Here is a 16,672-nt window from a genome sequence, read left to right on the forward strand (position 1 = left end):
TGGAGATGTATATGCTCTACCACAAACAGTTCTGAGCCTATTTTTTGTGCTTTCGGTTTCCTCCAGCTTATTTTAGCAACTCTAGGATTTATTAACTTTAGAATGGTAAATATTTCAAAGACTAAACTCTAAATAAAAGTAAAGAATTGTCAGGCATGGTGGCCAGTCTGTGATCCCAGCACTCCTGGAGGAAGAGTCAGGCAGACCTCTGAGTGAAGTCAAGAAGTGAGTCCAAGGCTACACAGAGAAACTCTATCTTGAAAAACAGAAAACAAAATAAACAACAACAACAACAAAAAAAAAAAAAAAAACAAAAAAAAAAACCCCAAAAAACTAGATTTCTTTGTTTTTTTTTTTTGAGACAGGCTGTCTGTGGGTCTTGGCTATCTTGAAACCCAGTATTTAGACCAGGCTGGTCTCAACCTCACAGAGATCTTCCTGTTCTCCCAGATAGCTAGATTAAGTGAGACACCATTCCAGGGTGAATTCTAAGATCATTTAGTCATAAGTCCAATACTGCTCTTTGCCAGCTCCCAAACGCTGGTGTATGACAATGATTTGTATTGAAAAGCTTAGACAGCATTTATTTTTCATAAGGCTAAACATGACTTCTAAATTGCCTGTTAATGTCAAAACAATCTTCTCTAAATGTTTGCACATACACAGTACAGAATTTTATCAATTTTACTTCATGAACTAAGCAGGAAGATAAAAAGTTGGCAACTATGATGGTCCCAATTCTTTAAAAAGTAACAAGGCTCACTGAAACAAAAATATTTGGCTACTACTGCTTCAGCCAAGACAACTGTCAACTAATCACACATCTAAAACACGCAGTGGCAGAATCTCCCACTCGCAAGCAGCCCTATCTTATTAAGTGTCCCTAATACTGTCTCTTGAAACCACATAGAACACATCTTTCTCCTGTACCTGCCAGTTCAATGACATGTGCTATGTGACCCCATCACCGCCAATCGCCAATCTCCCCTTCCTCTGCCCAGCACCAATCTAAAAACTCATTTCTCTAAGAAAGTGGACTTATCTGGCTATTGAGCTCCTCTCTTCTATTACTAACACAAAAAGTTGGGTGTAGCAGATGACATCAGTAATCCTGGAGTTCAGAGGTTGGGACACAGAGATCTTGAGGGTTTGAGATTGGCCTCTGCTATACAGCAAGGTCCGTCCAGCAAGAAGGAAAGGAGGGAACTTAAAATTCCAAAAAATTGAAATTTGTAATCTTACCCATTTACTTATAACCTATTTTTCTAATATACAATATACAATGGGACACTGTTTCACCTTTTATTTTCAACCCCATTTCCTCAAGAGAATTCACAAATGTGAATTACAGAGTATTTTTTAATGTCTTCTAAATCCTATAAAACTTCTAAAAAAAAGATAAACACCAATGAATACACATCCCTGCTCTCTATTAAAGAAAGAAGCCCTGTAGGGAGGGGGCAGGCATTCTTATTTATGTACTTCCTTAAAAGAAACAGACAAAAACCTCATCAGATTCTACAATTCAAACCTGTACATTTCAAGTACAAAGGTAGCTGAATGTCCAAGTTTAAAAAGGTGTTTCCCTTACCCGGAGTCTAAACTAGCACACCTGCAAATAAATCAGAATTAAGCAGCAATAAAATTCACAAAGCCAGAAGCAGTTTAGTGCTCACAAGTTTATATTTAAGTTTGATAAAGATTCTTGTGTATTTTCTAAATACACAGACAAACAGGTTTTGGAGGTTTACATACATGTCTCAGGACACTTATATTAGGTAGGTAAATTACATTTAAAAAAAAAATTGGTCTTTGTAAAAGGTCTTCCAGGGAGCTTTTACAAACAGCAGGCAGAAGAAAGTATTCTGTTTACAGTGTTTAAGATGCTGATTCTCCCATACCAGAATGGCCTCAATCATCTCTTTCTTAAACCCCAAATTTTGTTCTCAATACTTGGCGTATTCCAAATTTAGTGCCCAATGTCCTAAAATTCAGGGCTAGAAAACATCTTTCAAAGTGTGCTTATCCCTAACATGTTTTAAACTACTTTGTTCAACTTCACTTGAAGACTGGGACACAGCAGGGAAAGAAGGAACAAAATAAATAACCCTATTTTAAATCCTAAATTAACTAAGAGAACACCTGTTAGTTCTAACTGTGTAGATTAGGTACCATAGTTAAGCTTAAGGATCCGGGTGACTCAACGGCACAAAACTGGGGCTTGTATCTAGTTCTTCATATCAAAAACCCATCCTTTTTAAAAGTGAAAATGTCACAGCCCACTAATAATATCGACTACAATGAGGTGTGTTTAAGTCAGTGACAAAAACAACTCTACCAGAAGAAAAGTGTGGTAAGGATATTTACTGGGGGCAGTAAGGATACAAAATTCCTAACTTAGCTGTTTTATAGGGAGAATATAAATTTACAAAACATGTTGTTTTGTGAGGCACCAATAGAGCCTCCTAAACAGAGTAGGGGCTTCAGAATCAGACCTGATCAAACCCAGCTCTAGAAAGCTGTGGTAGTTAGGCAAGTGTCTGAGTTTCTCTGAGCCGTTCCTTATTTGTAAAATAGAATAGCACCTACCTTATAGAGGTTAGAAAAAAATAAGGCAGACAACACAAGTGTGGGCATACCAAAAAGTGGGAGCTTCTGAGTCATAAACCAGAGGAACGAATCTACATCTCTTATGCTATGTTCAGAGAACGCTCAAGCCACAGAGCTCGTGGTTCTCGGCTCTCAGAGCTTCCTGTCATGACTTTCCCACATTTCACACTACATCATCCTCGGAGCCCTTTGCGGATTTCTCCCTTGTAGCAGCTTTTCCTCCGTTTTCCTCCTGGCTCACATGCACTGTGTACCTGGCATGCTTGAGTACTCTGTACGTAACTCACTCTTCATTAGGACGGCCTTGAGCCAGAGAGTGTTTTTTCGCCCTAAAATTCAAAGCTCCTGGTTATTGTCCAGTTTCCTCTTCCAATACTGCACACCCCTCCCCACCCCCAAGCTCTTGATCATGAGGGTGCGAAAATTTAGCAACTTGTCTAATTAATTTTAAAAAAACTGAGAGTCAAGAATTGTGACAAATGAGGGACCATATGAAAGTAACTGTCTGGGAGAAATAAGACATGATCTGAATTTATGACATAGTATTACCACTGTGGAATATGAAAGTGTATGTTCTTCCCCTTCATTAAAATTAAAAACTCTAAAAATATTTTATTTAAAATATAAATTACAAGAAAAACTTCACCAAATGTACAACATAACTCTGCCAGAATTCCAGACAAAATTATGAGTATTCAATTACCTTTCTGAGACCAATCAAAAGTTCTTAGAGATTTATCAACTTCCTGAAGTTGTATTGTCAAAAAGGAATATACTTAAAAAAATAGAAATGTCCAGTAGTATACCTTAGTACTAAAACTATTTAAAAAAAGGATCTAGAAGGGAAAAGGCAATCCCTCAAGACACAAAATAACTTAGGCAGTCAGCAAGGAGAAAACCTGTCAATTCTGTTTCTGGTAAAGTGTTTACTTCAAAGAAACTTTTATATAGGCTGAGGCAAATATATATTCAAGCGTATAAACATTTTTTCCTTTGGATTACCTAAAAACAAGCTTTTTAAAGTATATTTCAGATGACTAAAAATATAGCCAAATCTGTCACAACACGACATAAAAGGCAATGGACAATTATAAAATGTTTTAAATTAACAGTAACAAGTCACCATCTACATCAAACCTGTTTCCAACTAAACCAAACAAAAGCACAACACTCCCGTAGTGTACCAAATGTGTATTTCAATTTACTGTATGCATCTAACAAAAATTTGGTCATAATTTACCAGATATACATAAATGATTTAAGTAATAAAAGAAATTCTGTTTCAAGATAAGGTCTTATCTTGAGTAAAATAAAGTACTTTAAGAATGTAAAGCCAAGTCCAGTTTCTATGCAATAAGTGAACTACTGTCTAATAAAGCAGATTTAGGTGATTTTCTTTAAATATATATATTTGCTCTTTAATATATATTTATATATAGACAGATCTACCAATTGTAAACTATGGTTTATTTTAAAGGAAGGGGATAAATGGGATGAAAGAAATCTTTATACTATACTTACATATTCACAAAGCAGAACATTTTACGTTTAAAATACTTTTTCATTCATAATATCTCTGCCCAACTATGTCTACTTTGGACTTTACTAGTATTACATTTTACTCATTTGTTTCAAACACAGAATAAGTTGTACTCTTCATTTCAAACAAAAATCAAAGCAAAATTCCTCTTCTGCCAGCCTCCCAGGTACTCAGAGACTATCACACTGTTCAGAGGGCAATGAATGCATCTCACCAGGCAGCACGAATATTTCATCTCTGATTAATCCACGCAGAGAGTCACTGTCCAATATCTAACCATTATTCTACTGAAATCAGAGGCAATGATGAAGTTTGTCTCTTTAAAAAGAAAATCAACTATTCAATTTTGACCAGATGGAGCACCAAAAAGATTGTATCTGTCAAAGCAGCTCTGTGGTTTCTTCCACACAACTGGCATAATTTAGTTACTTGATATAAAATAGGAAAATATACTCAATTTGTATTTAAAAGAAAGCTGAAAATATGATGTCTCTCAATCTTATATAATATAGAATATGCTCCTGATATATGTCAGCATGTTAGCATGTAAAAAGCTGCTGAGAGTTCCACTATCAGCTAATTCATCTGTCACCAGGCTAAGTAAATCTAGTAGTTTCAACTACATGAATCACTCTGACTCCTGAAGAATTTAGATAATGGAACAATAAAGGCTCAACATTTTATTTGTAATATTTTTTGCAGATTGTTGAATCATGGTGACTATAAAGATTTCATCAAGGCGTGGTGACTTTAAGCAATGGAAAAAGTAAATTATCAGCCACAATTTAAAAACATTCAATATCCCGGTAAGTATGAAACAAAAGAGAATGCACATTTTGTGTTAATTTTAATGATAAAAAAGGGCATAGGAGAAAAAAACCTGATATTTCACTTATATTGCATAACATGCTAACCAAACTGGACATGGAGGATAAATTATAAAACAAATCATTTTACGTATTTATCTATGTCTTTTCTTCAATTAGACTTCTATATTTCAAATAAGGCTGAGGTATAGTACACTGGCAAAAATATAAGAGGCAAACAAGAATTGTGCCAAAGTAACAGATACCCAAAACCAAAAACCATGTCAGAAAACATCATATAGTAACCATTTATCAGATTAGAGCAGCAGGAGAAAGTTACTTCTATGTCATAATCATTTTAGTGGTATTTGTCAGCTTCACCATGGTAACTTCGCAACATCATTCTTCATTTGTGAAGTAGTAAAATTCATGTCAAAAAAGGAAGGGAGGACAGGGGAGTCAGTTAGTTCATTCCAATAAATTACCTCTCCAGTTCTTATAAACATGCCTATCAGCACAAAATTAAGAAATAATATCTAAGACTAGAAGAGACTTGGTTTAAGTTATGAAGCAAATAAAATGAAAAAAATACAAGAAAATAGAACCAACGGGGTTGAAAAAGCCCCTCACTGAAAATCTGTATTAAAAAAAATAAAATTAATAAAATAAAAATAGAAACAAAACTCTACTAGTAAAAACTAGCCTGAGTGGTTTGATTGACAGAGTGATTGGGTCAACTGTCACTGCACTTCCATAAATGGACTTTGTTCATTCATGTTAAAGTGGCACATGAATGTGAGCTCTATAAAGGACAAGTAGTATATTTTCATAGAACCCAATAGTTAACTGTATATCCTATAAATAAAAAATAGTTTACTTTGATAACTGACTGAATATGTGGGGACTCCATGTATCCAACCACACGGTTGTTTGCTGTACAGTCCTGTGCAAATATAAAAAAAATTTTTTGCTATAAGGCTTTAACCCTACAGTTTTTCACAGCAACATAACTACCATCCAGCATGTACCATATTTTGCAAGCCTTCAAGTTCAACAATCCAAATTGTCGATTCATAGTATGTCCAAATGCAGCATTCTTGAGGATCATAGTAGGTCAGTTAATCATCCAGAGACATACAGACATCTGCCGGCTCATCCCATCGGGATGCATCATTCTGGTCTTCCCCATTCTCAGCCAGCTCTTCGTCAGGCTCTCCTCCTTCATTCTCCTCGTACTCTTCATCCCGAGGGAACTCTGTGTCCTGTCCCTGGTCTACACTTTCTTGCCCTCCTGGCTGAGATTTATCTGCACAGTCCATACACACTCCGTAGCGCCGAGACCCGTGTCTTATTCCGACACTGGCTGCTAGCATGAAGATCTTCTTACACACCATGCACTTGTATTTCTTATCCTTTTTATGCACCTAAGCGAAGGGGGAATTCAATAAGGAAAGTACAGATAAAGAACGCATTTGACTCATTAAAATTAAGTCGTGCATTTAATAATGAATGAACAGCTAATTAATGTCACTAGATGAAGTATAATACATCAGCTCAAAAATAATTGTTTAAAGCAACTGACCATTGTTCCTTTAATTGCAGGTAAAATGCTTTAAACATCACTGACATAGAAACACTTAGCTCCACAGTCAGCTGGGTTTAAAAGTCACTTACCAGGGAATGTCTTTTAACATGTTCTCTTCTAGTAAACAGCTTTCCACAAATGTCACAGCTAAATGATCTTACTCCAGTATGAATGAGCAAGTGCCTTTTTAGTGTTCGTCTGTATTTGGCTACATAGCTACAATGAGGGCATTTTAGCTTGTTCATGATTAGAGATGAGTCACCTTGAAGAGGAAAAATAGTACTGATTAATATATATTAAACAAAAGCCTTCTATCAATTCTATGTCATAAGAATAGCAATTGTTAACAAAACTACTTATTTTTAAAAACTCAGAATATGGAGGTTTTTAAAACATTAAAATTTTAGAATTTTTTATTTGTATAGTTGACCAATACTTGCCATTTTCCCACGTTTCTTGTTTGGGCCAAGATTCTGGCAATAATCCAAACTTGAAATCATTTGAAGCACCCGGTAGCAATCCGAATTTGAAGTCATTTGAAGTACTTGGTAGCAATCCATACTTGAAATCACTTGAAGTGCCAGGCATCAAACTATACTTGAAATCATGTGACGCTCCTAGTACAATTGAAATGTGATTTTGAGGTAATGGTTGGGCAAAAGTCTGTTATCTCTTAATTAGATCCAAAGAAAATAAAATACAATATAAGAGCAATGATGGATCCAGGCACAGTGGCACACACCTGTAATCCTAGCACTCAGGGAAGCAGAGGCAGGCGGAGTTCAAGGCCAGCCTGGTCTACTAAGTGAGCCCAGGACAGCGTCCAGGACAACCAAGGCTACACAGAGAAACCCTGTCACAGAAAAACAAAAAAGAACAATGATGGTTGCTTAATATAAACTAAGTAAAGTGGCATGTACTGGTCACACCTGCACTCCTAGCACTTGGAAGGGAGACAAGCAGAGGAATTCAGGCCCAACCAAGGACAGATGCATTGTGAATTAGGAGTCAGCTATAGCCACCAAAAAGACCTTGTCTCAAAAATGAAAACAAAACAAAACAAAACAAAACAAAAATACCCAATTCCCTCCTACCTTGTCTTTCCTCCAAAACCTAAACAAAAGACAAGGTCCTGGATTCCCATACAGCAAGGATATAAAACTCTTGAGCCTCCATAGTGTGCGCTTAATAGATAAAAACACAGAAAACAAAAACCTAGTTTATAGTAACATAAAAGGAATTATCTCTTTTTTATTTAATTCCATTCTAAATAAATTTATTGGGTCAAGGAATCTTTAGTTTTCCACTCAATCCATTCAGCCATCAATTCTAGCATGTGGGTTCTTTTTCAGTGGCTGTCAACTTGTTTCCCAGTTCCCACTCAGCTACAGCAATTGTATTTTTCCCTCTTTGAAACTCTTATTCCGTCCAGACCGGCCTTGAGCTTGTTATGTGGCTGAGAATGACCATCAACTTGGGACCCTCCTGCCCTTTCCTCCCAACTGTACCACCACACCTGCCAAAGATTCTTTTTCTCAGACAATAAAATCACAATACTGTGGAGGCAACATGATACAAAGCCAGACTAAGACTCTGCCTCAAAAAAACATGACCAAACCCAAAACAAACTAATTCAGAGCCTGTCAGGCTGCAAGAATCAAGGACTGACTACTCACCTAACATACTCTGAAATGCCTACACTTCCAATAACTGAATGAAAAAATTAAACTGATAAAACCCTTCTTTACAAATGCAGCTTTGGGCTGCTCCATTCAAACAATAATAACCTCTGTGTGGTTTTTCCATGGTAAATAGGCTCCCACTGCAACATTCCATTCCAACAGGAAGAGCTCATTCATGCAGTAATAAAGGTAGACTATCTCTAATCTAAAAATCCATCATCTCAAATGTTCACAAATCTACAATTCTTTTAAGATATTATACTGGTGCTCAAAACTTTCAGATTTTGGGCTCTTAATATTTTAAGTTCTTAGATGACAGATGACAATCTCTACTGTTCCGTATTGCTACTTGTATCAGTAAAGGATATGTACAATATTCCAAAATCTAAAAGACTTCAACCTTTCAAACACATCTGGTCCTAAGAACTTCTGAGAAAGGGTACTATCTGTAATAATTTTTTTTTCCCCATAAACTTCTGGATTTCATAAAAAAAAAAAAAAAGTCCTCACTTGTCAGATTTATATTGTCCCCTTAAAAATAGTTAAGATTTTCTTTGGTAAAAGAATATACAAGGAAGGGGCTGGAGAGAGAGCTCAGAGGTTAAGAGCACTGAATGCTCTTCCAGAGGACCCGGGTTGAACTCCCAGCACCCACATGGCAGCTCACAACTATCTGTAATTCCAAGAGCTGACATTCTCACACAGATACACATGCTGGCTAAACACCAATCAATGAACATAAAATAAAAATAAATAAATTATTAAAAAAAAAAGAATATACAAGGAAGGCAAAAAAGATTCCTGGGATTTTTTTTAAATACACTGCATTATTATTATATAAATTGCCTTAAATTTGGAATATTTAATTTTGTTTTGTTCTTTTTTAATTCAAGAAAACCCTCTCAGGCTATAATTATAGGAACAATGTTGTTAGCAGAAAAGTTTTCAAAATTAGAAAGTGAGAACATTCCCAAACAGGGGACAAGGACAAGAATGGGGGTGGCATCCTGGGACAGTCAACCTATCAATTTCCACTTTCACCTTTCTAAATTGAGTTGGGCTTTATGGTCCATATTCCTTAAGTTACTGTGTACAAAACAAATGTTACTCTCTAGAACATTAAGACCTGTGCTTCTAATGTCCAAAACACACATGCCCTTTACTTATTTATTGAATAAATGTACCTGGTATTTTTTGACTTGTTACAAATACTTCAAAAACTGAACTCAGAAATCATATTAAATCTGTTAATATATTCAAATAAATAGTACTCACTATATACATGTAGACCGAATATAAATGATTAATAAACCACCAGTGCAAGATTCAGAATTACATTTGGGGGGGAAAAAAAGCAGTCTTCAAACTCAATGTCTCTCTGCTGGGTAAGAAACACAAGTAGCCAGTGAGAAGGCTCAGTGGTTAAACGTGCTTCCTTGCCATGCCCGATTATCTGATGGTGATCTCTGGGACTCACAGGGAGAAGGCAACTTCCAGATGCTGTATTCTGATCTCAGTGCCAGAGCATGTACACATCAAATAAATAAAAGGATTTTTTTTTTACACTTAAAACCCTCACCCCAAATTTCATGGAGGACCTCTACTAGCAGTGATACGAGGAGTTGAATTAAGCACTGTAATTCAACATGCTGAAGGGGCTTTAGGATGTACTTCAAAAGTGCTCAATGTTCAATAACATCTGTGCTACATAGTGCCATAAAGTAAGAATAAAGCAGTTTTGAGCTGTAACTCATAAAACAAAGACTGGTCATGGGTAGAAACAACTAAACTGAGCCAGCACTTTGATTAGCGTATGCCAGACCTTGGAGGAAGGAAGGGAAACACTATGGATGAAAATGTCCTCTTAAGGGAAATGTCTCTAAATTCAACGACAGATTCTTAAAAATTAAATAAATAGTAGGCTCCATCCTGTTCCCTCTCTTTACCACTCCTGGTCATCTATCCCGTTTGCCATTCTGAACGAGATTTAAGCATCCCGCCTAGGGTCCTCCTTAGTGTTTAGCTTCTTTAGGTCAGTAGATGGCTATCCTATATTTTACGGCTAATAAATCCACTTATTAGTCAACGTATACTATGCCTGTCTTTATGTTTCTAGGTTAGCTCACTCAGGATGTTCTCTTCCAATTCCATCCATTTGCCTGCAAATTTCATGATTTCCTCATTTTTAATAGCAGGGTAGTATTCCATTGTGTAGATGTACCACAATTTCTCTATCATGGGAATCTACTCTAGAGAGTCCTCTGAAAGGAGTCACCCAACAGGGTATTGAAGCAGATGCTAAGACTCAGGGCCAAACTTTGGGCAAAGTGCAGGGAGTCTTATGGAGGAAGAAAGGGGTGGGATTAGAGGGACATGGAGGGGACAGGAGCCCCACAAGGAGACCAACAAAACTAAAAGATCTGAGCCCAAGGGTCCTACAGAGACTGTTGCACCAACGGACAACCATGCATGGAGAGGACCTAGACCCCCTGCTCAGATGTGGCCAATCAGCAGCTCAGTCTCCATGTGGACCTCTAAGGGAGGGCAGCAGGGGCTTGCCTCTACCAGGAACTCAGTTGACTGCTTTTTGATCACTCTCCCCTGGTGATGCAGCCTTACCAGGCCACAGAGGAAGAGGATCCAAGCAGTCCTGATGAGACTTACTATGGGGAGATGGCAATAGTGGAGAACTCCCCCTTTTCAGTGGACTAGGGAAAGGGGATAGAGGGAAGAGTGGGACTGAGGGGGTTCAACAGGGATATATAATGAGTAAATTGTTAAGAAAATAAAAAATTTTTAAAATTCCAAAAAGTATTTACTACAAAAAATAAATAACATGGCTCATTCTCCACTGAAAAATGTTTATGTATATTATTTTACAGTTTTACATTCTCAGATCAAATAATTGGTTCTATTAAATACTCTTAAAACAGTAGTAATTTGGAGGCTGGGGAGATGGCTCAGAGGTTAAGAGCACTGGCTGCTCCTCCAGAGGACCTGGGTTCAATTCCCAGCACCCACATGGTGGCTCCCAACCATCTATAGTGAGATCTGCTGCCCTCTCCTGCTGTGCAGATGTACATGCAGGAAAAACACTGTATACATAATAAACGAATCTTTAAAAAAAAAAAACAGTAGTAATTCTCTGTACAAGCAAAAAAAAAAAAAAAGGGGAGAGATTTTTTTTTTTTTTTTTTTAAATCTTCAAAATTCTATCTATCTCTCAAGAAAAGAAAATCCATAGGCATGCTGGGCATTGTAGTATGTGCCTTTAGTCCCAGCACCTGGGAGGTAGAGACAGGCAGATCCCTGGGAGTTCCAGGCCAGCCAGGGCTACAGAGTAGGACTCTGGGCTGTACCTGAGAAGCACAGGACACACCCCAGGCCCTACTTTTGATTTCTAGCACCCAAAACGGAGTAGCAAGAAACAGTGACAGCGTTTTACAAGAAGTGCTGCCTGTTCTTCCACCATTAATTTAAAACAGGATATCAAACTTACATAAAGTTGAATTGCACAGCTACATCCTCTCACCTGCAAATGTTAATTTTGCCACAATTTTCCTTCGTATTTATAATTTTATATACCACTGTAACCTGTACTTTTTGCTTTATGCCTGAATTCAACATGCGTGCGCGTACACAATTCTAGAACATTCTCCTACAAAACCATGGCACACACAAGTTTGAAACTGAATATTGCTAACACATAATATATATTCCACATTTCCAACTGTTCACAAAATGCCCCTAAAAGGGCAAAAAGTCCCTGAGCTAAAACCCATAGTGCATAGTACATAGTGTCTTTCCAGACATTAGGGCTTAGATAGCCTGCTGTGTTTTTGAACTTTCTTCTCACAGATAAGATTCAAAAAACAAGGCAAAACACTACCTAGTCTAGTGTTTACAAGTATAGCACAAAAATGTACTCACTTTATTTCATTAAGTTGTTATTAATGACAGTAATTCTAAATAGTTGGTTATATTAATGTTCCTCAGATGTATAGATAATCCTCCTTCTTGGTAAGGCAGGCATGCACACACACAAATGTGGTACTAAAAAAGCTTTATGGAGCATTATTATTTATAAGAGTTAATAAATAGGTTTCTGAGCCCAGTGTGGTGGCACACGCCTGTAATCGTAGCCCTCAGGGAAGGAAGGGAAGGCTGATTTCTGTGAGTTCCAGGCCAGCCTGGTCTACAAAAAGCCCAGGACAGCCAAGGCTACACAGAGAAACCTGTCTCAAAAACAAAACAAAACAAAAAAACCCCAAATAACAAAAAAATAGGTTTCTGTCCAAATCTACCAACCTATTTTGATACTTTAGTAAAGGAATCTTTTTCTTTTATTCTATTTTATATAAAGAGCCAGATAATTTTTGCCTTAACCAGTTTTCCCGAAGTATAACCGATTTAAACATTACTATTTAAAATGTCTTAACAATTCTCCTACATATTTTTGTTAACATTTAATTGTGTATGTATGCGTGTATGTGTGACTTGAATGCGGTGCCTCTAAAGGCCAACTATTATCAACTACTGTGATAATTACCCTTTTTAGTCCATCAATATGCTGGCAGGAATGTGTAAGTGCCAAAATACCCAAGCTTTAAAATAAAAGTGTAAAATGTTGACTTTAAGTCCCCTTAAACAAAACCAAAAATATCAATTTATATGTATTTACCAAGCTCCTAAAGACAGCACTATTTTAACCTCAGAGTGGTCGGTAATTGGAAGCATTTAGACACAACTAGCCAAGAATTTACAACAGACTTAGGTAAACATACATACTAGCACTCCACAATCTTCACAACTTCTCAGATGCATTCTTGAAAAAAAAAAAAAAAAAAAAAAAAAATCCGTGCTGTACCTACCAGCATCTCCTGCATCTTGACCACTGCAGGCCTCAGCCAATAAACTTGCATTCACAGTCCTATCACCATCGGGCCCTGAGAGTAATGGACCATCCAAATCTGAAAATGACATGACAAGTTTATTTGCAAACCACAGCATAACCATCCATCCAAGAACAGCACTTTCTTTCTTCCTAGTTGATCTTTATTTACAATGCATGCCAAATGCAAGCATTAGGTACCCACTACTGTCAAAGTGCAGCAAGGCCCTTTATCTTTTTTGTCTAAAATGGACGCCCCAACTATCTGTTAAATAAAGGCACAGCTTCCTACATCCGACACGTGAAGAGCATGAGCTTGCATAGCCAGTTCCCTCCGTCCAGGAGTTCTAGGACTTAAACAGGGTGCAGATTCATATTTTACAAGTCATCTCACCAGCCCTGGTATTTCCGAGTTGGTGTTGTGAAAATGGTGCTAATGTGAAAATACCTGGGATTAATTGTTTTTAAGTGTTTGGTGTGAAGCTAAAGACTGTGCCCAGGGCTCTCAACATCCTAAATATACCAGGAAAGCACTCTAAAAAAACAGCATCATCTGAGGTAGACAAATACACCTAAAACAATGAAGATTTTACCTTTGTGTATGAATGTTTTGCCAGAATGCATCTGTGTGGACATGTGTATGTCTGTTTGATCTCTAACTGGGGTTGTGAAGAGTTAGTTGTGAGCCACTCACTTTGTGGGTGCTGGGAATCAAACCTGGGAACTCTGTAGGAGCAGCCAGAGCTCTTAAATCACTGAGCCATCTTTTTGGCACAATTTATGAATGTCTAACCCATAATGAAAAATTAGTTTTCAACCAAAAAAACATGTGCAACTGACTAGGAATGGGCTTCAAAGAACCAAGGTGCCAGAGTGGGAGTGGTGGCACCTACCTTTAATGTCACCTGGTGTGTCTCAGGTGCTAACCTGGTGCTGTTAACTGGCTATGTGAACACATGCTTTGAGTCCTCATTCACATACTTCATATCAAAGGTTCGATACAGGACTTTGGCTTAATAACGCAAGCCAAATGTTACAGTCCCATGCCTGCCTGACACCCAACTGCTGCTGTTGGAGCATGAGCTACATGTGCTAACAGCAGCTTGGACCTGTGTTCTTACTGGCAGAAACAGAAACAGTTAAAATACCAGGGGCAGATTTCATAAAGTGGTTATTATTGTTGTTGACTAAGAGCTCATCTGACCTACTGGAAAGACAAGAGGCAATATTTCTATTAAAGCCATGATGGTGAGGTGTACTTTTCACTGTAATCTGTAATTGACTGTAAATCTGTTAATTTGACTTCATTCATTCCTCTCATGCTAGCTAAAGCAATGAAAGCTTCTCTCCTTGCTTGCCAAAATAAAGATCTTTCTGAAACAAATCTTTTTCAGTGGTTTATTATAGCTGTTACAATGATTTAAGCTTTTTCGATCAGCCTTGTCTTTCTGGTTAGGTTCCTGCTTCTAGGATCTAGGATGGTGCCCAGTGTATTAAACCCTCTTCTACTCAACTGAGTTAAGCATATGAAAACATTTAAAATCCTTCCTTTGTGAACTATTTCCTTGCCTTAAGACATCTTTGGTATGATCATCCTTGACTGCTCAGGATCCCTCAAAGCAAACAAAAAATACAAACAAAAACCTCTGTGTAAAGAAGCAGATATTTAACTGAAAAATACTTACAGTGGGTGGGTAAGCCGCTATCTACTCATTCATACACTCGAATGTGACACAGCGTGTGAGTAAGTGTACGATTAGTAAGGCCAGATCACTTCAATGCTAAGAAACTAATATTATCACTCGGCTGTGCTCTAAAGTAATGGCTGGGTATAGGTCAGGATAAGGATTGTGTACTTTATTTTAAAGGGTGGAAACAGTTTAAGGAACAGCTCTCATTTGCATTGTAAGAAGGTACTCATGTTGTCATGAATGAATAAACGGAATGTAAAAAGAGATGCAGAGACCAATTACAAAGCAATCCTAGGCTGCAGGCACTTGTTGCCCAGTGCCTGTGCCCTGTGCAGAGTGTGAGGTGCAGAAAAGAAAAGAAAGAGTGAGAGAGAAGACAGCACAGGCAGAAAGAAAATAGTTGTTAGTAACCCAAGCTGAAGGCTGAGTGTGATAAGAAAAAAAAAAAAAAAAGGAAAGTAAATTTTAACACAAGACTTGGTGACAGAATTCGTATTGTAGGATGAAGTTAGGTTACCTTCTAATGGCAGCAAAGGAATCACAGGAGGTGGGACAGAGGGTACAGACATTTTTTCTTGAGCACTGAGTCTAACACATCTGAGAAGTATAATGTTCTGCATCAGATGGTTGGTTAAAAGGGAAGGCTTGCTTCTACCTGGTATTGAATCCCAGCCCTTCCACTTCCCTTAACAGATCATTTTGCTCTCTTAATGTACTGGTCCTTAAAGACCATATACTAGTACCAACAAGGACCATTGCAAAAAAAAAAAAAAAAATTCTCAGGTTGGCCATTTGGAGAGCAGCAATAACCTGTATTGTAATAAGAATTGTAAATAATTCTAAATAGAAGTTGAGAACAGATTTTCCATGAGAACTTTTTTTTTTAATGAGCTTAACTTTTAACTATAATTATTATTATTCCACTTGTTTCCAAGTATAGAAACTTAGCAATGAATACTATAGATCTGGTGCTTAGGTTGGAAACAAAAATGGTCTGAGTTTAATGGTAAGCAATACCAGGGGAGCAAAGAGTAAGACACCATGAGAAAAGGCCAGGTACATGAAAGGACCCCAGACTTATTTCATCCTATTTACAAAGTATCTAGAGGCTCTTAGGGTAATACTTGGAAGGTTGACAGGGTAAGTGGAAAGAAGAATGGCCTGTGTTGGGGATAAAAGAATGACTAAAAGATTAAAGAGTGAGAAACAGAAGAATTATTTTAAGGGGGTAAAAGTAAACATTTTAAACTGCTGCCAAAAGTCAGTAAAATATACAGTTAAGGATCCTGAACATGTGAACAGAGAGAAAGATCCTAACATTTGAGAAATGGGAGACAGGAGGACTGATCTGAGTCTGTGAAAATTGAAGACATAAGTTTGAAATCCCAGCACCTACATGAAATGTAGAAGTGTGTCCATGATCCTGTAACCCAGGTACTGCTTGGGCACAGAGAGATCACCTGGGATTTCTCGCTAGCTAAGTTCAGTGTATTTAAGGGAATAAAGTGGCACACAATATCCTATTCAGGCATGTGTACATGTTGCATGCACGCACAATCACAGGCAGACAATATACCGAGATCTGAAGCCAGAGCCTAGACATAGTTCAACAATGTTAGCATCTGTTCTCATTAGGATGCAACAGTGGAACATGAGATTATTAGCTAAAGTAACTGAGAAATGCAAGTAGCACTTGTAATGCTCATGACAAACTTCTTGAGAGCAGGTCTGTAATGTTTTCCCAGAATCATACAATGCATGACAAATAAAAATGCTCTTAAAATATTATTGAACATCAGACAGAATAGTCTGACCTTTGCAACCTATTGGTAGCATTTCTAATAATTACATTAAAACTTCCACAAAC

The 16,672-nt window shown here is 37.4% G+C and overlaps 1 protein-coding gene across 1 annotated transcript in view; it reads right to left on the bottom strand.

Annotated features, from left to right (window-relative positions):
• Nucleotides 1-1,664: 1,664 nt before the first annotated feature.
• Nucleotides 1,665-16,672, bottom strand: part of Zbtb10 (zinc finger and BTB domain containing 10) — a 43,322-nt gene continuing 28,314 nt past the window's right edge. The window contains exons 3-6 of the mRNA XM_021641348.2: nt 13,095-13,193; nt 6,982-7,158; nt 6,631-6,803; nt 1,665-6,380 (exon numbers count right to left, since the gene is read on the bottom strand). Of these exons, the coding sequence (XP_021497023.1) occupies nt 6,075-6,380; nt 6,631-6,803; nt 6,982-7,158; nt 13,095-13,193 (755 nt within the window). The 3' untranslated portion in view covers nt 1,665-6,074. The remainder of the gene's footprint in view (nt 6,381-6,630; nt 6,804-6,981; nt 7,159-13,094; nt 13,194-16,672) is intronic.

The sequence above is a fragment of the Meriones unguiculatus genome, chromosome 6, assembly GCF_030254825.1.
Source record: "Meriones unguiculatus strain TT.TT164.6M chromosome 6, Bangor_MerUng_6.1, whole genome shotgun sequence".
NCBI classification, from domain to species: domain Eukaryota; kingdom Metazoa; phylum Chordata; class Mammalia; order Rodentia; family Muridae; genus Meriones; species Meriones unguiculatus.